Source organism: Pseudomyrmex gracilis, unplaced genomic scaffold (genome assembly GCF_002006095.1).
Source record: "Pseudomyrmex gracilis isolate BER0280 unplaced genomic scaffold, ASM200609v1 scaffold_91, whole genome shotgun sequence".
In the NCBI taxonomy this organism is placed as follows: Eukaryota; Metazoa; Arthropoda; class Insecta; order Hymenoptera; family Formicidae; genus Pseudomyrmex; species Pseudomyrmex gracilis.
Window position 1 is genome coordinate 124,681 of NW_018020675.1, and position 26,361 is coordinate 151,041.

The 26,361-nt window shown below is 36.4% G+C and overlaps 3 protein-coding genes across 25 annotated transcripts; 1 reads left to right on the forward strand and 2 right to left on the reverse strand.

The window, feature by feature from the left end:
- Positions 1–890: 890 nt before the first annotated feature.
- LOC109855520 (inositol hexakisphosphate and diphosphoinositol-pentakisphosphate kinase 2) lies at positions 891–19,627 on the reverse strand. 23 transcript variants are annotated; one of them, XM_020429855.1, is made up of 28 exons: positions 19,475–19,627; positions 18,699–18,763; positions 18,513–18,608; positions 16,017–16,208; positions 15,386–15,526; positions 15,208–15,298; positions 14,934–15,088; positions 14,520–14,812; positions 13,910–14,104; positions 13,721–13,807; positions 13,301–13,489; positions 13,084–13,181; positions 12,836–12,958; positions 12,233–12,262; positions 11,230–11,464; positions 10,713–11,148; positions 10,374–10,622; positions 10,050–10,289; positions 9,868–10,002; positions 9,611–9,774; positions 9,354–9,520; positions 5,633–5,851; positions 4,515–4,739; positions 3,704–3,944; positions 2,828–2,916; positions 2,650–2,761; positions 2,001–2,366; positions 891–1,916 (listed from the first exon to the last, which is right to left on the reverse strand). In XM_020429855.1, the coding sequence occupies exons 2-28, from the start codon at positions 18,729–18,731 to the stop codon at positions 1,463–1,465; spliced, it is 5,055 nt and encodes a 1,684-aa protein (XP_020285444.1). In that variant the 5' UTR covers positions 18,732–18,763; positions 19,475–19,627; the 3' UTR covers positions 891–1,462. The 23 variants fall into 23 exon arrangements, with proteins under 23 accessions (XP_020285444.1, XP_020285455.1, XP_020285457.1 ...); XM_020429866.1 differs by lacking the exons at positions 18,699–18,763; positions 19,475–19,627 and adding exons at positions 16,645–16,791; positions 16,915–17,065 and having other exon boundaries at positions 18,513–18,598; XM_020429868.1 differs by lacking the exons at positions 18,513–18,608; positions 18,699–18,763; positions 19,475–19,627 and adding exons at positions 16,645–16,791; positions 16,915–17,065; positions 17,621–17,636.
- Positions 19,628–21,158: 1,531 nt separating this feature from the next.
- Positions 21,159–23,980, reverse strand: LOC109855524. The gene is made up of 6 exons (XM_020429881.1): positions 23,845–23,980; positions 23,296–23,498; positions 23,033–23,193; positions 22,568–22,758; positions 22,188–22,455; positions 21,159–21,991 (listed from the first exon to the last, which is right to left on the reverse strand). Exons 2-6 carry the CDS (start codon positions 23,487–23,489, stop codon positions 21,729–21,731), a joined length of 1,077 nt encoding a protein of 358 aa, XP_020285470.1. The 5' UTR covers positions 23,490–23,498; positions 23,845–23,980; the 3' UTR covers positions 21,159–21,728.
- Positions 23,981–24,320: 340 nt separating this feature from the next.
- On the forward strand, positions 24,321–25,900 carry LOC109855523. Its single transcript, XM_020429878.1, has 2 exons — positions 24,321–24,452; positions 24,544–25,900. The coding sequence occupies exon 2, from the start codon at positions 24,561–24,563 to the stop codon at positions 25,707–25,709; it is 1,149 nt and encodes a 382-aa protein (XP_020285467.1). The 5' UTR covers positions 24,321–24,452; positions 24,544–24,560; the 3' UTR covers positions 25,710–25,900.
- Positions 25,901–26,361: the final 461 nt, after the last annotated feature.

Sequence of the window (26,361 nt, forward strand, 5' to 3'; positions counted from 1 at the left end):
CCGCGTATACGTATCAGCACACAGACCGTCTTTTATATCACTTCAGGATGGATACAAAAGAGATCTCGCTAAATCGGGGATACTCTTTGGCTCGGATTGAAATCCTTTCATACACTGAAAAAATAGCAGGAACCATAAATATCTCTGACTATGCGGCGTAACAAACAAAGATAAACAGCAACAAAGATTTCTAGCGAGGAGATGGGTTTTCGTTGTCACTTGAGACACGTTAGGTAGATCGTTTTTTTCTTTTTTTTTCTTTTTTTTTTTACCTCTCGTATATCTTCGGTAACTTTAAGCACTTCTATCAACTTGTGAGAAGAGTTGCATCGTGTAACAAGCTTTTATATCGTATATAAACGGACTTAGAACTTAATTCAAGTAATACACGTATTTACGTTTCTCTTTGTCTAAAGGAACATTTTAAGCACTTGCAAATCACATTTTTTTTTTTTTTTTTGTTAGAATAACACTGTGTTCTCCGTAATAGTTTCTTATCTCTACTTAATACGTATCTATCAGGTAATATCGCTATATTACATTGATTACAATCTATATATCAGCATTTGTACATCTGTAATAATATTTCTGTAGAAGACATAATTCTACGCGTATAGTTACGACAAATTCACAGTCAACAGCGATGATTTCTAGTCGGCAAATACATTACTGTGTACGAAACCTGATGTTTATTTATCTAAGATTCGTACAAGCAACCGAAAGCACAGTCTACGTTATTAAACTTTCTGATTAGGTGTTTTTCGTAGTGTTTTCAATTTCTTTCGAAGTAAAGAAATTGAAAAAAAAAAAAAAAAAATCTCGACTGTTCTCTTATTGAAATAAATGTTACATAAATCTCTTTTGCGTTACAAATAAAATTAAAATATCTTGTTCAACAAAGATATTTTCCTTACAAAAAAAATAAGAAATTTATTTATTTATTTAGTTTTTATTATCGATAAATTAATTCGATATTTCTTTCGTAAGGTGTTCATAAAATTGTTAATCTCAAACAGTTTTTACACTTTCTTGTATATTGAAGTTAAATTTTAAAAAATATCTTTTTATATTTAAAATAAAATTATATTTTTGACAACGCGAAATAAATTCCATTGAATTAAGTACTATTTTATCTTTTCTCTCACGTTTCTCTTGAGCTAAAAGAAAAATAATAATATCATATGTACAATTTTATTTAATATCTTACCGTAATAAAAGAATGTAAAAAATCCGTTGCATTTTGATCTTAAATATGAATAAGCTTCATTTTTTTTGTATCTTTCAATTTTAATAGAATGTTTGCGCACTTGTTTAATACTGTTCTCAGCAGTCAACGGGAAAATAATGAGATAAACTAATTAAAAAATTTATTTCTAGTCTTTAATCTGTATGTTGTAAAATTAATCCCAATATCCTGCAAAAACAAGCGAAGAAGAAGAAATTAAGAGAATCGAAGGAACGTCTATTTTTCCTCTTCTTTCTTTTGTTCTTTTTTGATCTCGAAACCTATGGTAACGTTCGATTTATCCGTGAAACTGCCGGCCATTGTGACTGTAGGTTCCTTTCTGCTCGAGATCATCTGGGCCAAATCTTCCATCTTCAGATTCTCCAGGTCTACAACCGACATGGTCGAAAACGAGCTCTGTCTCGAGTAACCGAAATTAGACTGGGTCTTCGACGCGACCGACTTCGGCGCCGTGACGCTTTGCGATCGCGAAAAGTTCTTTCGCTTCTGCGTGCCGGCGTGCGCTTCAATGCTCTGTCTGAATTCTTCTCTCGCTTTCTCAACGGTGGATTTTCTCGTGTTAAGAGAATCCGATTTCAGAGAAGTGGACGTTCGGGTTCGATCGGAAGTTTCGTCGGTCTCCTTGATCCTCACATCAACTTGCGAAACATCCATGCTTTCCACTCGGAAACTGCATCAACAATTGAATGCCACCAATAATTTCATTAAGCTACATAATAGTTTCATATCGATTACATATTTTAATATCGCATACCGTCCGATCTTTTTGTAGCTGCCGCTCAACTTGGTGGGATTAACGTCGTCCTTCTGCTCAAATATCGATTTAACGTCTTGCTTCTTCTGCTCTTCGGTCTGCTTCAGAGTCAACGTGTGGTCGTCATCGTCGCAGATCAGATCGCAAGTACAGTGAAGCGCGTCGGCCGTAACGCTTGACTGTACCGCTTGCGGCATCTGCGTTAATTTGCGTATCTGACCGTCCTCGTTGCTGTAATAATCCGTATATGAGACGCTGCCGCGACTTTCGCGATTCTCTCGATCGAGGCGCATACAAAATTCGTTAAAATCGACGTCCAGGCAAGGAGTCGGGGAGAATTTCCGCGCGGTGCTAAACAGTTGAGCACTGCGAACGGAGAGACGTTTGTGTTTCTAGTGCGGTTAATCATTTGTTAATTCTATAACTAATACAAAAAGCATTTTGCCAGAAAGGAGAAACGTAGGAGTGTAAAAAATTAACTACATATAAGTGTAAATTAAAAAAAGGATAATTACAACAATATGTACACAAGTAATATACGCTAACTTAAATTCTATAGCTGCTAAGTCTAGCGCAAAACTGCAAAACAATCGAGAATTAATTGAACACGTGAAGAAAATTCGAGCTGAAATTTAGTCTCGGAACTCACCCGTCGTTGCTGATCAAGCTTATAGACATGCTGCATTCGCCCGTGGATGTAGGTGCCGGTGACGATGGTTCGGACGATAGAAAAGACTGCGGTTCGCTGCTCCATCCTGTGCCTGCGCAAAGATTGTTCGAATAAACTTGATAACACAATCGCGTTTGAAATTTTCGTAGCTACTTACTGATCGGACTGGTAGGTGACGGCACGTTCCTTATGTCACACGTTTCCGCTTCACCGGACTTGTACTGTATCGGAGTCGGTGTTATGTACCTGAGAATATAACACTTATACGAACGATCAAGCAATGATATTTCACAAACACGTTATTCCCTTTTAAAAAAGCGATTGACTAGAATAATATATGACACGTATTTGTACACATATTACAAGATGGATCAAAGTTGGCAGTAGATCGGATTTTAGGAAATGTAAGAGTTAATTTTAGTAGATGTTCAAATGTTATTACACTGTGCTACTTTTAAAAAATCACAAAAAAATTATATCAATTACAAACAATTATTAAATATAATAAAATATTATAAAAAAAATAAATCGATCGCGTTTTTTTTTTGTTTTTGATCTTCTGGAGAGACTTCACTCTATACAGATAACAACTAGACCATTAGAACAATGTTCACGAAATAACTCTCATCTTTTTTGAAGAAAGAAGAACTTGAAAAAAAAACGCGATTTTTGAGTCTGTCTTCAATTATAGAAAATCGAGTTCATTTATTTTTAAATAGAGTGTTTATATAGATTGAGTTTTAAATATTAGCGTATATCTCGACCAACGATATGATTTTTTAATTAGTAATTGACTTTTTGTCACTTTGTGTTTTTGTACACTCATTCGCATATAAACGCGCAAATCGTAAAAAAACAATCAATACACATTGACGCACACACAGACAGAAGTTCTGAATAATAATCTTACTCAAAAATATACGCGCGAAAGATTAGAAAAGTTCGTGACTGCGAAGTTCTCGGTCGATGCGGAAAAAGGAAAGAGAGAACAGCAAATACTCACGAACGTGCTTTATGTAATTTCTTACGATACCTGACAGCTTCGGTGTCGGAAGAGTGGTACTCGCGACTGATCCCGACGGAGCTGAGAGACGGATTGAGCGACTCGTGCGTCGATCCGGCCGGCGACGACTTGGGCGGCGACGACGCTGGGGTCCGGTATAGCGGCGCGGTGGTCATCATCTCCAGAAAACAGTCCAGTTGACGTAGTGACAGCGCGTTGTGCAGAGTCTCTAACGGCCTGATGGGTGGTACACCACCAAAGCCTTCTATTGCTGACGACAAGACACGACAACGATTATTTTTCACTCGTGGTTATTTTATTTCTTTCTAGAGCAATCCTAGATTATATTTTGCGTAACGATCACTCTTGTCACAGATTTTAAGAATAATAAAAACTTTTGTTTATATGCACAGAATGATCGTTCTGTAACGGCTACTTCTCTCAGTTTTGATCAGAATTCAGAAGAATTTAATTAAACAATTTTTTCAAATTTAATTCAGAATTTAAATTATTGTGAAGTAAAGATCTAGTATCTAAATGAGATTTCTTATTCAGAAATCTGAATATTTATCTCTGATGTTTCTATGCTATATATTAAATACAAGTTACTACCATCTAAATAGTAGCTTATATATAATATATATAGTAGTAAAATTATATTTTACTGCATATATATATAAGTATATAATAGTAATTGTAACCGTAAATTTTATTATTATTTAATGTTTAATTTTTTCTCAGTAAGATTCAATTTAATATAATAAAGCGAAAAAAAAGGATCATTAAATGTTAGTTGGGAATGGGTTAGAGAGATTGTTCAATGTGATTCGCCAGTGCTTACCGGCAACCGCGGACGCGTGGGGCGGTACCATATCCTTGAGATTTGGCGCGCTCGAGGAACCACTTATCACAGCGGTGCTGAAGAGGCTGTTGGCCGAGCCGGTAAGCTTTTTGTTGACACTGTAGTCCAACAGCTTGAAATAACTCGTCTGTCCGGAGATACTGTGACGCTGGCGCCTTGATACTGTGCAGGTAGGATCAGGTTGAATGATCTGAGGTCGCGTGTCTAGGCGAGGAAGAAGAGGAATAAGGCTGGATAATCAGATATCAGACGGATTCTAAGGAGACTTTAGATGATGAAATAGATGAATGAAATACAATGGGCACAAGTGATGAGACAATTAATTTCGCGGACTTGTACTGACAATTAAGAAAAAAAAAAAAAAACGATGACAATAAAAACTGAACATTGTTATATCTAATGTTGTGTTTATAAAAAAAAAAAAAAAAAAAAAAAAAAAAAAAAAAAAATCCTTGATATAGACTCGGTCGCAAATATATGAAGGTCTACATACTGGTGACATATATTCATGCTCGTGCACGTTCGCAAGATTTGCTTTCGCACTCGCGTCGCGAGAAGAAGAGAGAGACAAGATGCATTAGAAACGCTCTTAATCAAAAGAGAACATGACAAACGAAAACGAGAGAGGCAAAGCCAGTCTAAAAATAAAAATGCTAAAGTAATATCTTACATTTCATTGACAGCGGTGATCATAAGTAAAAAAAAAATTGTTAATATGTCAACAGATGCTTAGATTATTAGAGAGAAGCTTTGTGTTTTTTTTTTTTTTGTTATCTCTTTCTGCGAAATAAACAACTGCAGAAAGAAACGCGAGTGATAATTAAAAGTTTTTATCAGAATTTTAAGTAATTCTGATAAAAGTGTGATTTTTAAACAAATATTTTGAAGTAAATAAATTTTCCTGAGGACGCGCGCCAGGTTTCCTAGACTGTTCCACGTAGTATAAACATCCTATTATGTTCTTTTCAAACTACATGATAATCCTTGACACTGACTGCTCTTCCCGCACACCACAGACTGTCACATCGTCACAGAGATTGAGAGAATTGCGATGTACAATTCCCTACTTGATACTCTAAATCTAACGCTGAACTCACAGTAGCTCGCGATTATAGCATCAATGTCGGCAAGATAAAGATCCTGGCTGTTGATCTTCCAGTGCTTCGAGTAGAAGTGCGACCTACGAGTGAAGAGCGGTCTGGTGCCGTGCGCACGGAAAAACGAGCACGAGAGAGCGAAGTCTTTTCGCAGGATCTCCGGAAACTCCGGCGAGCTGTGCGACCGCGCCAGTATCTGCCGAGGTCTCCTCGATCCCGCTAAAGATAAAAAGATTTGCAATGCAAAAGCATGATTGCGCAAACATACATACCAGGTGACCAGCGTTATCAGAGGAATGTATATATATATGTATATATATATATATATATATATGCGGTGCAACATTCGGAACGGCGTGTAGATTTGGTGGGAGGACGAGGGGAAAGAAAAAAAAGACAGAGAAAGAGTTGATTTAAAGAAATCTGTTTGCCAAAGAAACTCAGCGGGACGAATCTTTAGATCTGTATTTTACTTTTGTCTCGACACGGTAAATATGGTTTTGTAGCTATTGAAAAATTAACTACACGTTGCAGTATGTTTACTTTCCTCACTTGCGTCGTCAGATTTTGAAATAATTTAGAGACTACTGTGCGCGCGTATAACATATTTTGTAAATAATAATTTCCGTAATTTTGTTAAGTAACAATCTCTCTGTAATGTCACAACTGCAATTTACTGTGTGTACGTATTTGTGAGAGAAAAATAGAAAAAGATTAAACTACATCACAAAATATTTTCTAAGAGAATAATGCAACTTTGCGCTCTTGTAAAGATTCGCCGCTTTATATAGGAAGAAATAAGAAGTAAACTAGGAAAGAGTATACCTTCGACCCTTCAGACTATATAGTGTTTCGATTAGCGAGTACGTTAGAAATTTATTACGAATATATCACACACACACACGCACACCACATAACAATCGTGGTACACGATAGCCATGCAACCAGTAAGCCAACCAAAACCCCACACGACACGTATCGACACGTGAGGACACAATCGTCTCGTCTAACATTTATCAGAAATGCCGGAGTATATATACGGCACTGATTAATGCACGATTAATATTGTGATGCTACGATACATAATAAAATCTCTATGGATTTTTTTCTCTTCTATCGTTAAATCGGTACATATGAATTATGTGTGTAAAAACAAAAAAGAAGAGAAGATACGTGGAGAGAAGATGTTTCATGCCGCCGTGTGCGAACGAACGTTCATAAATGAAAAACAAAAATAAAAAAGCACAAGTGAAGAGACGGAGACGATGTGACGGGACGAAGATGAGACGGTGAGACGACAAGAAACCAAACATGTAACAACCATTTAAAATAAAAGCAACAGATAATATATGTAATCGATGATTGTTATGATGATTACAAAAAAAAAAAAAAAAATTGATAGTTCGATGTGACGTATTTCGAAAATGTATGGCTGTGTGTTGTTTCTACATATGTGTTATGAAAATACACGTGAGTCTTCGGAATTTCTCCGAAGAGTCTGAGAGATGACGAAAAACGAGACACACGATGATAATTTGGAACTTGTGATCTCGGGATCGAGAGGAGTCGGGAGGGCAGCTGAATGGATCACACTGCGGTGTGATGAGCGCGTGTGTGAGCCAGACAGTCGCCTTGACAAAATTGATTAGTTGGCTTCCACGCGCACAACTATCGCTGAGCAAAGAGTTATTTCAACTGGTATTTCAGCATCTCCTACTTGACGTAAAATACACAACTCTCGGCTATATATATGAAAACTACATAAAAACAAAGATACATTAGACTTTTTCTTCCGGACAAGATCTCTCGTCCCGACCGGATTCATCAGCGGTTTCTGACAGGACTTTTGTGTTTTGTGTGGCACTTCCGGTATATTCTATTATGTACAGAGTTTTCAATCGTTAAAAAAAACAAAAAAAAACAAAAAAAAAACAATGATATCAATTCTCTGTTACAGTGTGTGTATGCGTGTACGTGCGATACACGTGTTTTTGCAGAAAAAAAAAGAAAAAAACTGATTAAAGGGAGAGAAAACAAAATCAACAACAATAAACGCAGATCGCAAAACTGCAACGTAAAGATTTGGGCAATTTGTGTAAAAATTGACTTTACAAAGGGAAAAAGGGTGAGAATCATCAAAAGACTATAGCTACGAGACGTATATAAAATGTAAGTATATATATATATATATATATATAGAAAATGTAAGTATATATATATATATATAGAATAACGATTACACTGTAATAAGTGTTTCAAAGTATCAGACAATGTGCATGTAAAAAAAGCGCATTCCGGATATACAGATTTATCAGCCTAAGAAATGTGCACGCTTTAAACTGCAATAAAAAGAAAACTTTTGTAAAATCGTTTTGTTTTTTTTTATATCAAAATATTTGTCAAATATATGTATGTATATCAAAATTGTATGTAATTGACAAGATAATAAGATTTATTGTTATATGTTGTGAAATTTTGCTAACTTTACTTATAAATTGTTACTTTATAAATTGTGTAAACGGAATTATTTCATTGTGCAACATATGTGCAAGTTCTTGAAGAAAAAAAAAAAACAAAGAGAGCATAACGCGTGTGTCGTATTCAAAACAAAACTAAAAAAAAAAAGATAAGTAAGTCTAGAAGTCAAAACTGCGGTATAACAAGATAACCACAAAGATAAATTGTTGAGAAATTGATTTTAGTGCATATTGTCTTGAAGAGTATCATTCTGTAGAAATTAGTGGTCGATAAAACATACCTTCTTTGTTGACCGCGTCCAAGCTCTGATACTGCAGCTTGTCCGCAGCTACAAAAAGAGACAGCAGGACACAGAAAGGTGCACTGTGGCAATGTTTTACCATCAATTACCAGTAATTAGCTCTAAAAGCTCTCTACAGTAAATAGCCTGACTCTCCTTCAACGTTAACGCAACATATTGCGCGTAATCGCAATATGTATCGCGTACAATCCCTCTTCATACGTGAAAATACATTTATACAGATTATATATAGCGAAAGATAAATCTTACTATACTATTATTGTGTGTGCCCGAAAATATCCCGCTCTCTACATGCAATATATATATATAATTTTTTATAAAAAGCAATACAAATTCAATATGATGTGGTTTTTTCGTAACGTTGTTTCTTTCTTTTTGCATACAAATGCAATTGACAATCTAAAAACTTCTCTTTAGAAATCTGTCAGAGAGAAAAATAATATCTCTAAAAATATAAATTAAGTTGTACTTAAAATATTGAACGTTAAGTACAACTTGGTTATTTATCGTAATAAGATTCAGTTTTTTTCTTTGTGATACGAAGCCGCTACATCGGAAGAGAAACAGCATGTAACATTCGTACGTAGCATAAATATACCGATATATAGCTTTGTCGAGATGCAATCACAATAAATAAATAAATAAATAAATAAATAAGTAAATAAATATATATATATATATTATATCAAGAAAACAAATGTAATAATTGTAATTATAAACATGCACAAACTATTAATGTGTTAAGGATATATCATATACGTGTGTATGTATGTATGTACACGTAAGAACTCTCATCACAATCTGGCAAAATTACATTTCGATTCCAGTATCGTTTCTCTGTGAGCGAGATCTTTTTTACCATGTACTTTCCCTGATGCTAGTAAACAGGGCTTATCACAAATCTGCTCACTGATGCTAATTTGCATACCGAGGTGAACTTACCTTTCTCGGACTTCTCCTGCCGCTGATGATCGTAGCTTCGCGCGCGCGGTTCCATGATGGTTCTTCCCTCTTTGTTTCTCCTCTCGCGGTATCGTTGACAGTTCATCGCCAACAAGGTGCCGATCTTCGCGAGCCTATCGGCCTCGTGTCCGGCCACAGTTCTAGCGCTTCGCGTACGATAATGTAAATTAAATAAATTTTGCGATCTTTGTGTGTGAAAATTCGCACAATCTTTATAAACCAAATCTAAATAGAACCTGATAGGAATTGGAGCGGAACTTTGTAAGAATCCGCTGTCGTACGGCTCGTCCATCATACTCGGGTCTAGATCCATCATGTCAATCGCGCGACTGGTCGTTGGACTGTCCGGCGTGGCATCCATCGTCTCTATAGCGTCTACAAACTCCGAAGGAGGTGTATCCTGAAAGTAGAAAAATTATTTATTTACATAATTTACGAACAATAAATATCTTACATGTTTCGTTAAAAATTATTTGTAATACAAGCTGCTCACAGTTTGTACAACGGGATTCGTAAGATCGTCCTCCGTAGCTCCCAATTCTTCCTCCTCTATCCGGGTGCTGCATTGTGAACTAGTGTCCTGACCGGAACCGCGATTTTCCTCCTTAAAAAAATCAAAAAGAAATTTCTTTTTATCATTCTCAGCGCGTTCTTAACAAAGATAAACCGACTCACTACATTATGACTGCTCTCATTCCGCGAGTGTGGTCTGAATCCAGGACCGGGTGGCAGGTTCTTCTGTACGCAACAGTTAACGCCGGGACTAAAGTGCAATTCCACGTGAAAACGTTCTTCGCTGCTCGGATCTTTCGTTGGATCCTCGTACAACATAACGACGATCTGCGACATGTAATTTAACTCGGATACCATACTAACGTATTCCATTGCGCGTCGCCATTGTTCATCTTTCACAACCTATTAAGGCATAAAAGTCAGACAAATATAAAATATGAGAGAAAGAATGTTTTGTTTTAGTTACAGATCAATTGTGTCACTTACATCAAGCAAACCACCGTAACGCAACACCGTAAGCAGGGAATGTACGTGACTCTCACTCGTGAAGTATAATCTCGTTCGCACATGACGTCCAGGGCTCGAAACACCGTGAGAATATCTAGGATTCAGTCTATTGACAGTTTCCTCGGATTCCTCGATATTTCGTTGCAGATCAGCTCGTATTTTCTTCAGCAAAGGCGTGCAAATTCCTTGACCAATGGTTAATTTTTCTTGCACCGTCAAACCATATTCCTGCAGATTAATCATTTATAAAACATATAATAAATCACACGAAGAAACAATGACGAAACCGAAGATATTATTAGTTAGCAAGAATCGTACCTGAGGAATCACTATATCCGCCAAAGATTTCGCGTACGTGTACAGTTCCTCAGCGTGCTCGAACTGCAACGTGTGATTGTTGTGCTGCAAATCGTATTTGATGCAATCATAGATATCGGGAATCTTTGATATGTCGAAACGCTTGTTCTTCGTGCAAAAATCCTTTTCGATCTTTCCCCAGCGACGTCCCATCAGCTCCCACGTTTCGCCGTGGTAGAGTATGGTGTCCTTCGTTTTCGCATCGTCCTTTTTAATCCGTATAATGTCCAGAAGCTTCTGAATGAGACTGTGAACGTGTTGACAACATCGAACAGGATTCTTGACAAAATCCAACGCTGCGTTGATGCTCAACGCGTTCCCCGGATTGATCTGTTCTCGATCCTCGCGAGTAAATTCCCTGTCTTGTTGAAGCAGCTCGTGCAAGCGTGTTTTCACCCTGCGATAAAAACGATCAGTGCGAGGCAACTTACAATGAAACCTCAGATTGTTATTTGAAAAAAATTCTTTCTGTACTCACATATTCTGGTACTTGCTGCTGTCGCAGTCGTTGTCCAACAGGCCATTGGTGTTCGCGCTCTTCACCATTTGCACTAAAATAGGCGTCAGTTCTCCCTCCAGCGCGAGCAATCCCTTGGCGAAAGCAGCCGCGGTCATTTGAACACGTCCCTCGTCGCTGGCGTATATCTTCAAATCGTGACGGAACGTCGAGTGCAGTCGTAACAAACCCAGTCCTTGAGCACCTGCGTATTCACCTACGTTTACACAAGGGGAATGATATCAACACACAACGGAGACGTTTCTCGAAATAACAACGATAATAATCATACGATAATAATCAGAGACACAACAATGAAACAAGTTCAAGGATCACTTCAAAAATGACGTACGCTTTGATGCCGAGATCATTGTTAAATGTAAAAACACATTATAATTTTCGATTATTAATTGTATTAATTGAACACGTTTTACACTGTGTTATAATGTGGAGAACACTATAGATCTTCCATGTCTTTTTTTTTTTTTTTTTTATGTTTTAGAGTTAGTTACCTCATATATCTTCCGGTTCGCGGAATGGTAGAGAAAATTTCATTGAAAACATATTGTGCAAAACAGTGCGTGCAAAAAATTTCGTACAAAAACAAAAATAGAACAGAACAACATTTAACGTGTTGCAACATATATATATATACAGTGCCATCAAATACTCAACTCAAGAGACATTCGTCAACGATGAATAGAAGCGTGAGGCGCGAAGTGGGTCAGTGTAATGTCGTCTAGCGTTTGAAAAAAAAAAAAAAAAAGAAAGAAAACCATGCCACACTCTTACAGCACCGCCAACTTGATTTGATCAAGTCGGATGACCGGTCACGAGCGATCAACCAAAGAGATACAAAATGTGTGTGCAAGTGTAATCTTACGATAAGCGCCGTCGACTCTAGAACGTCGCTATTTCTAAGGAAACAGCAATAACAATCTACAGAGAACTATGGAACAAGCGTCGATCGTAAATAAAAGGTTACCGTGGTTTGGTAACATCTCTGTTTCTTCCTCTGAAATAACATATTTGAGATAAATTATCCTACAATTTGACTCCGAGAGATCGTAATCACTACATTCTACTTCGCTAAACTTATTTAAGATATGATTGCCAATATGTATTTAGTGCCGTAGCGACTATATTACTGACTGAGGTTACTGTTGCGTCAAATTGATATTAATTTTGTAAACAAATCTTGTAAACAAATCTTGAATCTTTCACGATACACATGAAACAAATGTGAGAGAAATACAAGACAAAGTATCGCTGAGCGATATCTTTTGAGCTGACCAATCTTGTTTTGCACTTTGTACACAATATATATAACAAATTTTCAAAATACAAATAATGCATAATTATACTAGTAGTCTAGATCTCAGGCTTTTTCACAGATTACATTGTAATCCAAATATATACATATATATATATATAATATGTATACGTATTACGAATAAATCCAGAACCAAGTTCAGCTAACAGAGGGAAAAATTACTTGTGTGGAAATGATCTCCGATAATTGCGTAGAAACTTAAAAGCGGGCATGGCAAGCATATGAACATAAGATACGAACCACTAAGGTGTCTACCTTGACCACCGGGATACATGCAGCGAAAGATTCGTCCGAGTTCTTCCGCTTGTATGCGTCCGGCGGGCGTCAATTCTCCACCCCACTTCAGTATCAGAACAAGAGACGGTTCTCCTAATCGATCTGAAAAATACCGGGGTTAAGAAAGTTACGTACTTGAATTTTTTTTTTTCGCGTAATAAGCATTATTTTGCAATACGTATAAATTCGCTTTTTAGAATTAGATAAGAAAGCAAAATGTGGCATACTAAGATCACTACCGTCGTCGGAAGAACTTCCTCGTGGTCTTCCTCGCGGTTGATACTTCAGCTGGACCTTGCGATTTATACCGGAAAAATGTCCGTACCTGCAATAAACAAATTTAGTAAAACGATTTTATTATAAATTTCTTCAATGCAATTTGTTTCTGTACAAATTAAAGCTAAATTAAAAATTGACAGCACATTGTTGTTCGTAAATACACACATTTCCAAGACGCTTTTGAGTTGTTCCAATTTCCCTTGCTTCTCTTCCAACTCCGGTCCTGCCGCGCGATGCTGTATTTCCGATAATAGACTACGCGCCGTATCGAGAATCTCTTGCAGCTGTTTCGGTCGCTTGAGTTTTACGTGACCATGCTTGTAGCCATCGTATTTTGCGAATATTTCGAAAAATCTGTAAAAATGTTGTTGCATTTTATCATTTGTTCGAATTAAAATTTTGTGTAAATATTTAAAATCAAACACGTAAAATTTTTGTTTATATGTTTCCTATTCTGCGCCTCGGTTTCGTGCGCGTCCGAAAATAAAATGATCTCGAACTCATCGTTCGAAAGAGATATCGCTCACGCTTTTATCGCGTAGTTCAAAAATAATTAAATATATTTATACATTTCTCTGTACTCACTTTGGATGACGTACTTCCACCTTCATCTTTTGCTTTGGCGTTCTGTCACCGTGCCTAATAACCGCTACGACGCAACGTAACTCCATCCTAAACATACGCAGAATAAACGCATATAAGAAACACACACTTCAACATTAATAGCAATACACACGTCTCGCCAATTCTTATTTCGCACGCGCGAAAACTAACATTTTGCCAAATGTCGTTGGCACAATGGGCGGATCGTCCAATTGGAAGGGAACGCTCCATGGAATGTGCAAGGTAGGTGCCAATTCTCTCAGTATCATATTCCCTAAGATCTTGGCGCAGTCATCATAATACTTGTTCGAGTTCTTCACGAAACTGAACCCATTCACGTCGCACACGAACGACTGACCGTTCGCTCTGTAAACATACACACAAACCGAAATTCGTATTAAATTGTACTATAACTTCTTGATTGCCAGCAAACGCCGCCGCCGGCTTACGATACGCCGGTGTAAACACCGTTTTTACGACTGTGAGACTCGCAAGTTCACGGTGTCGCAAGAGAAGTCAAAGCTATACAATATGTAACATGATACACGATCCGAGATAATACTGATAACCATGTCGGTATACAACGCGCATATAGCTTATTGGTTGAAAAATAATAAGAGTAAAAAGAAATGTATCTTCAACGTGCAGACAATTGTGTGTGCGTGTTATTTATAACGGAATCGTAAAAAAGAAAACAAAACTTGATTGAACTTTTATTGTGTTTCTTAAATATTGCATTTACACATATTGATTACAAATTGTTAAATGTGTAATCACGTACCTTAACAAGTCGAAACCGCATACCGTTTGTTTAAAAGCCAAACACACTTTCCTGCTAATAAGCTTCTCGGCGTTGCTCAATATTACCGGATAACGAATCTCTTTGCCCTCCGAGTCTCTCTCGACCTTACCGTCGAGCGCCGGACTTTTTCTCGCCTCGGCGTGAGCGTAATCAGGTCCCACGGTATAAACTTTAACGTCAGTGCCGTCCGTAGGCATAAAATCTTCATAGATATAAGAACCACTCTTACGAACACGAGATTCCGGCGAATATACACTACTACGACTACCTATCTGCGTAACGAAGAAAATAATTTTATGAAATTTTTTTTATTATTCTTTTAAAAAACAAATTGCTTCGTAAATGTCTGTAAAATATATGTGTATTTTAACGTGTAAAAAAAATAGTATGTACCTTTCTAAATAATCTTTGACTACCCCCTCCAGCGGAAGTGGGATAATAAATATAAATGTTATGATCTTCGGCGGATACTGGTTTTTCTACAAATGGTTTGTTGAAAGTAACGCCATTTACTTCAACGTGATCTTCCGATTCCACCAGTTCGTGCTCTGAAATACAATATTCCACGTATACCTCCTCCGCAAAAAATCAAATATATGCAGCAAACAAAAACGTGCTTGAATTGAAATTGTTTTAGATGTGTAAAATTATTCGAAGTTTAACTCACGTTTCGGATCTGGCGAATCCCTGTCGAGAACGGCGTATCGTGGAATTTCGATACCCTCGCCCTCAAGTATAGCGTAAACTCTTCTCCGATCCTGCGGCAATCAAACGTTCTCGTTAATTTTTAACTTGTAAGAGGTACATTTACATTTTATAATAACAAAAAAGACTCAACGACATACCTGAATATCATATTGCATCGGAAGATTATTGATAATAAATGGATTACGTAAATTCGCATAATTTATAGCCTTGTCGAGAGGAAAACCCTTACTGTGAAAACTTATTAAACAGTCGACTACAGGCCAATTTTCAACAGGTTCCTATAAAAACAAACACACACAATGTAAGAGACTTCATGTATACATATGTAGATCTTTCTGATAATATAAATACATTACAAAATAATAAATTAGAATATAATTAGAATATAATTAGGGCCTTCCGGCTCTATAGCCTAGATGGAGGTGGCTTGAACAAATTCAGTCCAAATGGAGATTATCGAGGAACGTTTCGATCATTTTATTTCCGATCATCTTCAGCCTCGCTGAACATACAAATGACAAATACAAATACAAAAATTAAACAGAATTCGCAGAACACACAAGTGTTTAATTTTTGTATTTATATTTGTCATTTGTATGTTCAGCGAGGCTGAAAATGATCGGAAATAAAATGATCGAAACGTTTCTCGATAATCTCGATTTAGACTGAATTTGTTCAAGCCATCTCTATCTGACCTCTAGGGCCGGAAGGTCTAATTTATTATTTTGTATTATATTACGACCGTTTTTTCTATTATAAATACATTACCTTTAATATCACTTCTTCCCGAAAGACAATAATTTTTATATATTCAAACTCCTCAAGCCTTGTCAAAATCTCTTTCATCGGTTTACTCTGCGATTTCTTCGCCATCGCACACACTCCAACCAACACTTGCTTTCCCTCTCCTTCAGTATCAGCCATGTAACCATCATCCTGGATGTTTTCTTCTGCTTCAGGCTAAAAGTGCAAACGGTGAGTAAATGATCGTTAAACAATCGTTAAAAACGATCACAGAATAGATGTGTGAGAATTGTGTCTCTCTTTTTTGATAATCAACATTCAAAAAATACAAAAACAACTTTTGTAAAACTTATATAAAATTTAAAATTAAACCGTCTACACACACACATCTTTTTTCTTAAACAAAAACCAAAAAAAAAAAAAAAAAAAAAAAAAAAAAAAAAAAAAAAAAAAAAAAAAAAAAAAAAAAAAAAAAAAAAATCAATCAGTAACAGCCCAAGAATGAAAGAATGCCATAAAAAGGAGGAAGATTAATTTTGGATCAAAACATATATTCACCAAAACGAAATGTAAATCTTCTAAAATTTTCGATAGGTAACAAGCAGTTTGTGACAAGGATTTTATAAAAACATCAAGCTAAATAAGTGCTCACCCAGTTGCTCACCCAACCTGTTAGGCCGGACAGAAATCTAGACTTGTTGCCAGCAGGACAACTTTCTTCACAAGTTCTCATTATGTTATACTCTCTAGTTTTGATCGTTAGATAAGTAAGTTACACGCTGATCGCGTATGTTATTGCCTACATAGAAAGGTCACAGATATCAAGCAACAAAGCGTGAGAGATGTCAGGAATCTGAATTCAGAAATACACGCAGTCTTTTTTGAATTCGCGATTCAAAAACTCAAACTCTTGTTCACCTACATATCTCTATCTATGTTTCTCTCTCTTTTTTTTTATTCTTTTTTATTTCTTTATCTGATTATTACTATCTCTACGGTTTTCAGTTTTGTGAGAAACGTGATAACGGTCATGCGGGAACAAGCAAACTCAAAGTGGGATTGATTGTTAATTGCTGCAAAGAATTAGAGAGAAATTGTTACAATGAAAGTACAATGAAAAAGTGAGAATGTGATAAAAAAGAGAAAAAGATGTCAAACATAATCTATCCTTATTTCCTGTTATGTAACAATTACGCACTAAAAACAAAAAAAGAGTAGTACTTATCTCTTACTTTCGTGATGTAAAAAATATTTATATTATTACACAGTATCTGATAAGATATTGTACAAAACTCATACATTAGACATGTAGTCAATCACCAATTAACACAAAAGAAGATAAGGAAAAGAGAGAAAAGTTATTGTCTCTTGCCCCTCAAAGTGCCATTCATGTCTCAAGAAAATTTGTATAAAAAAGCAGATAATGCGTGTCAGTAAAAGATAAAAGTGAAAACAATTAAAAAACTGAAAACGATCGTATGTAAATGTAAAAAATAACTGTTGTAAGTGAAAAAAAATCCACACTATTTAACAGCAGAATTTGTAACAAGGTGACTTGCACAGTACGCAGCTTTTTGCATTGTATGCGAGACTGAATGTTTTATAGACAATATAAATTATGCGCATACCATCCGAGCTTGAACAATGTGTCTCATAATGAGATAAATTCCTGTCTGTCCAAACATCATGGAAAAAAGTACGTCCTTGTTTTGTTTTTGATTCTCCGACTACCGCACCAGTTGGAAACACTCATTAACGTTTGACTTGATTGCTCTTTAAAAATCGACATTACATAAGAACGCATGTACATACATCCTGACTATTTAAGGACCAAAAAAACTATAATGTGTTTAGCAAAAGTTCTTCCAAATATTTACTCGACAACCGTTTTCGCTGACACATTTCCGCTCATTGCTAGTGCGAAGAGACGCTAAAAATACATCCTTAGATCGCTTATATTTATAAATATAAGAAATCTTCCTACATGTGCCATAAACATGCTCTCCATATATGTTTCTAACCTCCAAAAAAAAACTGACCCTTGTTTACTCTCTGGTTTTAAAAGAGTGTAAAATAATTGATTGATTTTTCTTAACAAACGGACAACATGAAAGAATGAGAGAAGACATTGATATTAATATCTTCTCGTTCTTCAGTCAATTTTGTTTCTTTAATTCTCAGTAATCATCAATTGTTACACACACACACACAGAAAACCATGTAGCTGTGTTTGTCACCCTATTTCTCATGATCCTATCAGATACAAAAATACATTTCATAAACAGGATTGCATTAATTTCAAATTAAAAAAAAACTTTTACATGTAAAAACATGTTTTCTGAGAGAAGTTTTATACTCTGAAATCAGAAATAAAAGGATAGATCTCGAAAAAACGTGCTCCAGTTTATATATATCATGCATGTGCGTGTGTGAAACCTGCTTGCAACTAAAATAAAAATATCACCTCAATTGCTAATGAAAAGCACGCACAATTAATTAACTTAGTAAAAAGAAACTTACTCTCTGCGATGAACAATAAATGGAAGGAATAACAGGTGGCTGCACTGTGTTTATATCTCCTATGTAAAACATTGGTCTGTTTGCGTTCCTGAGACCCTGCAAAATTTTTAAGAGGCTCGCAACAAACAACACACAAGATAATACAAGAGAGTTCTGTTCTGCAAACTTGATATAACCAATTATTACCTGATAGCCATGCTCCAGCTCGGTATAAGACATGTCAGATCAGGTTTCATTGATAAAGGAAACACCTGTTTTTTTTTTTTTTTTCCGTTTTTTTTTTACATATATATGATACACTCGGATTATTAGTTGCTTCACACTGTTGGCTTAATTGTTACAATTGCACTAATCGCAACGTCAATTGAATTAGTAACGCGCGAGCACGTTAACTAAGCGCCGTGTATAAACGTGCAACGACGTATGACGAAAGCAAACGACTGACTGCAATAATATTCGAAAACGCAAGTTGCACCGAATCACGCCCGTGTCGCGCGTGAATAGAATTTTCTGTTTTGCGCAACAAAAATTTTCTCGCGCAGCGTCTTCAACGACGACGTCTATCCGATCCCGCGTTTTCCTTCCGATTATTTATCATCGATAGTTATCACACACACTTGTGCGTGTCTCTTTTCGCAAACCGCGATTCAACCTTGCACGCTTGCACTTCGTGTTTGCACGCGCACGGATTATTATTTACCAAACACGAGATAAAGTGCGCGTTAACGTTCGTAAAATTCTATCGAAGGCGATTGCATTCGCGACGCGATGTATTTTGCAGAATACATAAAAACGTCGAGACAAGCGAGAAGAGAAGCGCGCGAGATCTTGCTACGCGATTGCGAATCCGACGGAGGCAAGTGTGTCCCAACGGCGAAAACGCGCGCCGTGCGTGTGTAAATAAACGGCAAAAATCAGCCGAGCATTTGCGGCGAAACGTAAGTAGATTCGGGGATACTTACGAATCACGAAAGAACTAGGAGTCACAAGGATAAAGGCTACGAGCGATTTGTAATATGACACGAAATACGTAATCCAGAAACACGCGTTGAATTTCTGTGCCTACCGCATATCTCGACCGCGTGTTGCTAGCAGTCGGTTAATTTCATGTGACGTGACGGGAGCCATGAACGTTTTAAGACACGTTTACACAAGACGCGGCTCGCAGGTCGCCGGCGGCGGTCTCGCAGAATCGACCAATCACGTCGATCGATCGGATCGACATGACGACACGCGATTAGTCGATTTCACGAGATCAGCGAAATGGAAAGTTGTAGGCCGTAATAGTAAGCAGAGAGAAACCTGAGAGCGGCCATTCTATAGTAATTTTTTACGACGGTTTCAGCCGCTGGTTTTAGCCGTATTTCCACAAAAGTGGAACTCAAAGGCCGTTCTACATTAAACGCAAGTCGCAGGTCTCGTGGAACTGATCAATCACGTTGGTAGATTGGCTGATTTGACTCTGCAATTGGTCAATTCCACGAGATCTGCGACTTGCGTTTAATGTAGAACGGCCTTTGAGTTCCACTTTTGTGGAAATACGGCTAAAACCAGCGGCTGAAACCGTCGTAAAAAATTACATTAGGATGGCCGCTCTCAGGTTTCTCTCTGTAGTAAGAAATTGACCAATCACAGACAAAGTACAGAAGAATAATCGATTGTGATTTGTTAATTTCTTACTGTTACGGTCTACAACTCTTCATTGTAGACGGCTCTTTAAGAGCCGTCGATTATTCTTCTGTACTTTGTCTGTGATTGGTCAATTTCTTATTATTACGGCCTACAACTCTCCATTGTAGACGGCTCTTTAGGCTGCGTTCGGAAACATCACTCGTGTATATTTTATCTTTATTGCTCATTATATATAAAACAAAGATAGAATGACGCTCGTGTGTACGCGAGTGCTGTTTCCGAACGTGACGTTACTCGACCAATGCAGAACGTTTTTTACCCTCGCACGTAAAATTTTTGTTGGAATTATTTCTTTACATTGCGAGAATGAGAGTTTTGAAAAACACTTCTTGCATATTTATATTTTATATCTATATATTTATATTTTATGTATTTACTTATATATATATTTTATACTTATGTATTTACTTATATATTTATTTATATTTTATGTATTTACTTATATATAAATATATACATATACACGTATATTATATTTATACCCTAATAGGCAAATTGTAAAAATATTGCACAAAAATAGCATCATGAATAACGACGATCCTGCAATGATTGCACTAAAAATGATTCGCCATAACGCAACAAAATTTTTGTCGAAATAAAATTTTGTAAATAATATTTGTCAAAAATTGCGAAAGAGTCGTTATGCATTTTCTTAAGTATATACATGAATTAATTTGATTTCTTTGTATGCAATTATATATTTCTACATATTTTAAACATAGCTGAAATTTTTTCCTCAATTATTGGTCAATTTCTTTGTGAAATTAATTTTGCAAATATACTGCTAAGATGATTCGCCATATCGTTATTCTTTTGCCGAAATAGTATTTGGAAAGTAATTTCGCAAACAACTACAAATATTTTATAAAAGATCAATGTTTTTACATCTATTTTCTAAAATATATAATTGCAAATTACAATTTTAGTGCAAGATTTCGTCACATAATTTTGTAAATGTTTTTTTCCTATCAGGGTACATCCCACACAGACATCCATCCATCTAGACATCCATTAGACATCTATTAGATGTCACATGGAGCTGTCAATGTCTAATAAACGTCTAATGGAGTTTTTGTTCTATGTGGGATGTTAGATACTATGCAAATTATATATATGTATATATACGTGTGCAAAGAAAACAATTATCAAATATCTTAAAACTCTTTGAAAACATTAAGATTTACTTATTAACTTACTTTCAATTGCTCTGAGAATAAAATCAGATTTCTGCCTAAGATGCTGCGCAGGAAAAGTGTCATGATGTTGCGCAGAAAAAGTGTCATGATGCTGCTACTGTCGAGCGGTAAAATTTAAGCTTCTATATATATAATTGTTAATTATTTGTTGTCTGTACAATTATTATATGTTAATTTATACAATAGATGAACACACAATATATCATAGAAGGAATAGAGATTTCGTTCATCATCAGTTAAATCAATTTTATCTTAGCATGATTTGTTATCAAAAAATGTTGGCTACAATAAATATTTTCCTTATATTTATATAGTCAATACACGATGTTCACTCATAATCTTTATGAAATCTATCGTCGTGATCCCAACCTTTATTGGGTTTCTGATTCGGCGTCGCGTTCTGGCGACACGAGTTTAATCTCGAATTAACGCCGTCTTTCTTCGGTTTGTTCTTATCCAACGCGCCCGACCCGCGTATTGCTCTTGGAACGTTCGAATTATTGCTAATGTAACTATCCTCAGATGCGCTAGTTATTTTTCTTTCAATTGTTACAACTTCTTGATTGCCGTCAGAGTTTTGCAACTGTTTACCTAAAAGAAAAAAAACAAAATCCTCTCTTACACACATTACATTTAAGAATATTAACAATTATAATTCGTAAATGTTTTTTGCATACATATGTCGGACATTTCTTATGGTACGTATTTCTCAGTAGAAAGTGTCTTATATATCCATACGATATATATTTCTCTTAAATTAAATAAACGATCATGTGTGTATACGTACCATCTAAAGTTGATTCCGCAACAACTTTTAACGTTTCCAGCGCAAACGGATATTCAAAAGAAATAGTTTTGATAACAGAAAGATAAAAATACTTCACTTCCAATTCTGGGACTTCGTAGTTGTTGCTAGTTAATTCGATCGTTAACAATAACATTGCACGGTCCTCGGGAGTTAAATTTTCCTTTACTAATATCTTCCTAATTTTCATCATTAGAGATTTCAGCCTCTGCGAGCATGTTTCATTAAGTTCCTTGCCAGATCTAAGGATCTGAAAAAAATGAAATGAAATGTTTTCACAATTTATTTATTACACATCTTATTCGTCAACAAATGTCGATCGATTCGTTTGCGCACGCAAAATACGAACATCTGATGCTTACCTGTACCAAAATGAACAAAATATTACTTTTCGGATTATCCTCCAACAGATCTTCCAAGTAACAGATTAATGGCTCAGCTAATATTGGCAGTCTTGTGTTATCACTCAGCTTCATGTGATAATAAACGTCCGCATGAAGCAGGACCATATTGGCAAACATCTTTTTCTTTTCTACTCTTGTTTTATCCTTAGCTGGAAAAACCACGGTGCAAGCACGGCGGTTGAGATGCAACAAGAAACTGAAAGGAATCTTAACGGGAAATATATAAACGGCGAATAAGAGCCCCGTACGCTGGATGTTGTGGCGGAAATATGTATGGTATGTATGTATGTATGTATATTTCCGCCACAACATTCAGCGTGCAGAGGAGATCTTATTCACCGTTTATATATTTCGCGTTTAGAAACCTTCAGAGCTCTTCTTTAATTGTTGAAATGGAATCTTATTCCATCCCGACTAACTTACACACATAATTATCCTGCAGCAAACGTAAGAAACTGCTCCGAACAGTGTCTCCGTTACTATCTTCCAGCAGTGCGATCTTATTGTCACTGAATATTATTGCCACTTTGTTAGTAAGCGAATTGTCGATCAGAGCATGTCTCCAAACATTGTCGCATACATTCCTAGACAATGTATCGTTATTTAAAAAAAAACAATCATTAAGATAACCAAGTGTGTGTGTGTACATACGTATATAATAAATCCAAAGAGTTTTTTTCATTTACTTTAAAATGTCTTTGTTTATCGTTGATATTACTGTCACGAGCTGCGGCGGTACCGGCTCGTCCGCGTCATACTTAGTGATTGCGTCTATTACACTTTGCGCGACATCGTTGGGAGAAGAACTGGAGAAGGCTCCCGGTCTGCGTAGAGGAGACTCTTTGTTTGCATTCCATCCACGACCGCGACCGATCGACATTGTTGCTAACTGTAAAAATTGAATATGTGGAACATACGGAGTGGTAAAATACTTGTGTTTGTGTGTGTGTATGCGTGTAAAATACTTGTGTGTGTATTATGTGCAAACATTTGTAATATATAAACATATTGTATATGAAAGTACATACGTGTGTGATACAATTTTTACGCGATCAGATGTACAGAAATTTTCGTTTACGATTTAAGAAAAAACTCTGAATACACATCAAAATATTTTTGCAAATACATTCTCGAGTTTGAGACAAACAATTGATCATTTCTTGGGATTTAAATTCGGAAAAATTATTAGTTTTTTTTTTTTTTTTTTTTTTTTTAAAGCGAAGTGAAAACATCACCTGTGCGTATAAGAAATGAATACAAGTCCAAATCTCTTTTCGTTCGGTTTTTCTGTATCCTGTTGCTTCTTCTTCTCACTTCTTGCCGCCTTACATTATTAATTCTGTACTACACCGTTCTATACTATGCTCTACTACAATGAGATTCGAGCACATTTTCATTCGAGTCTGCGGTTTTCCGCGCCATCTGGTAAATTTGAGAAACAGTTCGAATTTGCCCGCCGTAATTAAACACAACTATTTGTTCGCATTCGCCATAATTTTTACTTTGATATTTATTAAATTAATGTAAAAACAAAAAAGGACACGCCACGAAGCTTCGAGTGAATCGGAATTGTTTTCCTTATAAAACACTGATTATAACTCGGTGAAATCCGAGACTCCAAAGACGTTTACAGATCAAAACTCGATCGCTTCAATTTCGCTCGTGCGCCAGATCGTGCGTAACTACGTTCGTGTAAACATTGACAATAGACATCTAATCTCATATAGATGAGTGCGTGTAACCAAAGAAGATAACCTGGAATTTATATATTAAACCTTCTAGAACCGGTCTACGTGGCACGAACGTGGCATCGAGTCAGAAACTGCGATAAGTATACAAAAATGTGCGATTTGATTTATTTTAGTTAGTTTATATAGTTTTCTTTTTAGATAGTTCAGTGGTAAAACTTCTAAATATTTTCTCAAATCTTAAAGCAATCTCAATCGACCCAATGGAGCATCCTAGCGTGAATTGCAAATTCATAAAGGAGGATTTGATACCGGATATGGTGCACAATCGGTACTTCTGTGAGCCTAACTCCAGGGAGTTCATAGAACTCGACTTCGTAACTGCGGAGCATTTCGACAACTGTACTGAAACTTCTTCTCCTTATTACAAAAAGCGCGTGCGTTTCCATCATCTTTCTACATGTGCGGAAGTGCACCAAGTGATGGCGGATTTGCTGTTCTCCGACAAGAAGAAAAGCTTTGCTCTGATTGTAAAGCTACACAAACGCACGTCGCCGCCGTTCGATGGTTTCGAGAACGAGGAGATGTTTTACACCAAGATGTCGGAGATGCTACAGTTCGGAACGGACATCACTCCCAAGTGTTACCTGTCCGACATGCGTCGTTACAAGCAGCCAATCGTCGTCCTGGAGGACCTGACCGCGCGCGGTTACGCGTCGATAGACGCGGGTGAATTGGACGAGAATCATCTGAAAGTATGCGTGAAAACCTTGGCGACGTTTCACGGCAGGGGAATGAAGCTGAGGGCGAGTCAATCTTCCGTCTTCAACGAATTCCGCACGAACTTCTGGAGTTCGTTGGAAACAACGATCGAGATTGATGCTCTGTTTCAGAAACATATTGAGGAAGAGAAAAAGATTATAGAGAACAAACTCGGCTCCTCGTCTGCAAGTTCCGTTCTGCTTGAGAAAACATATAAAAAAATGCTAAAAATAAACAGTCTGGTGGACGAGGTCACTGATGTGTCCACCATCTGCCATGGTCATTTTCTCGGTGACAACGTGTTGTTCGGATACGAAAACGGGATGCCAAACGATGCGAAGATAATGGATTGGGAACAATTGAGGTTTTCCACGCCAGCGGTCGATTTCGGTACGGTTCTCATGGCCAATCTGCCAAACGAGACTGTGCCGGTGCTCGAGAAATTTTGTCGAGATATCTTGCAGTTTTACATCGACGTCGTGAAAACCGAATATCCGGAGGTGAATTGCGAATTGCTAGAACGAGATATTCTCGCCAAGTTGCTGATCGGATACTTCATCTCCCGTTATCTAATGGGGACGAACAATGATGGTTGCGGAGGAACACTGAAAATACTCGAACTGCTCTATAGTTTGGGAAGCCTCGATTAGAAATTATCTTGATAACATAACAAAAACTCACATTTTTACATAACATTCGTATCAAATCATTCATATTCACACATTTGTATCATTCATAAATAATATATTTTTATACTAATGTATTTTTTTCACTTTCACTTTTTGTAATTCACATGTCAGAGCATTGAGATATTGATAATATAATATTACAATAAACTCTATATTTTTATATACTTTACATTTACACAAGTTTCCTTTGACAAATAGCTTCGGATGACATTTGGTATCGACTAATTACTTTCAAAGTGTGCTGCGTCAAAAATTCTGCCACATTTAGACAATCTATATTATTCGCACGAAAAATGCACGTGGAATGTAATTGATAAAAGTGTGTCGCGGAGTTTCATTTACAGTGAGTTGTGTGCAGAGTTTATATCGGAGAGCAACTTTTCTTCTATATAAAATAACGTGAGAGCGAAAGAGAGGCAGAGAGGCGTCAATTCGATTTTTGCAAATAATGAAAAATTCTACTAATGAGCAATTAATCGTTGGTGCAAAATGCATAATTCAAATTCAATTTTGAATTATATATAACAATATATATATTAACGATATATATATATATATATATATACACACACATATATATATAATGTGTATATATATATATATATATACACAT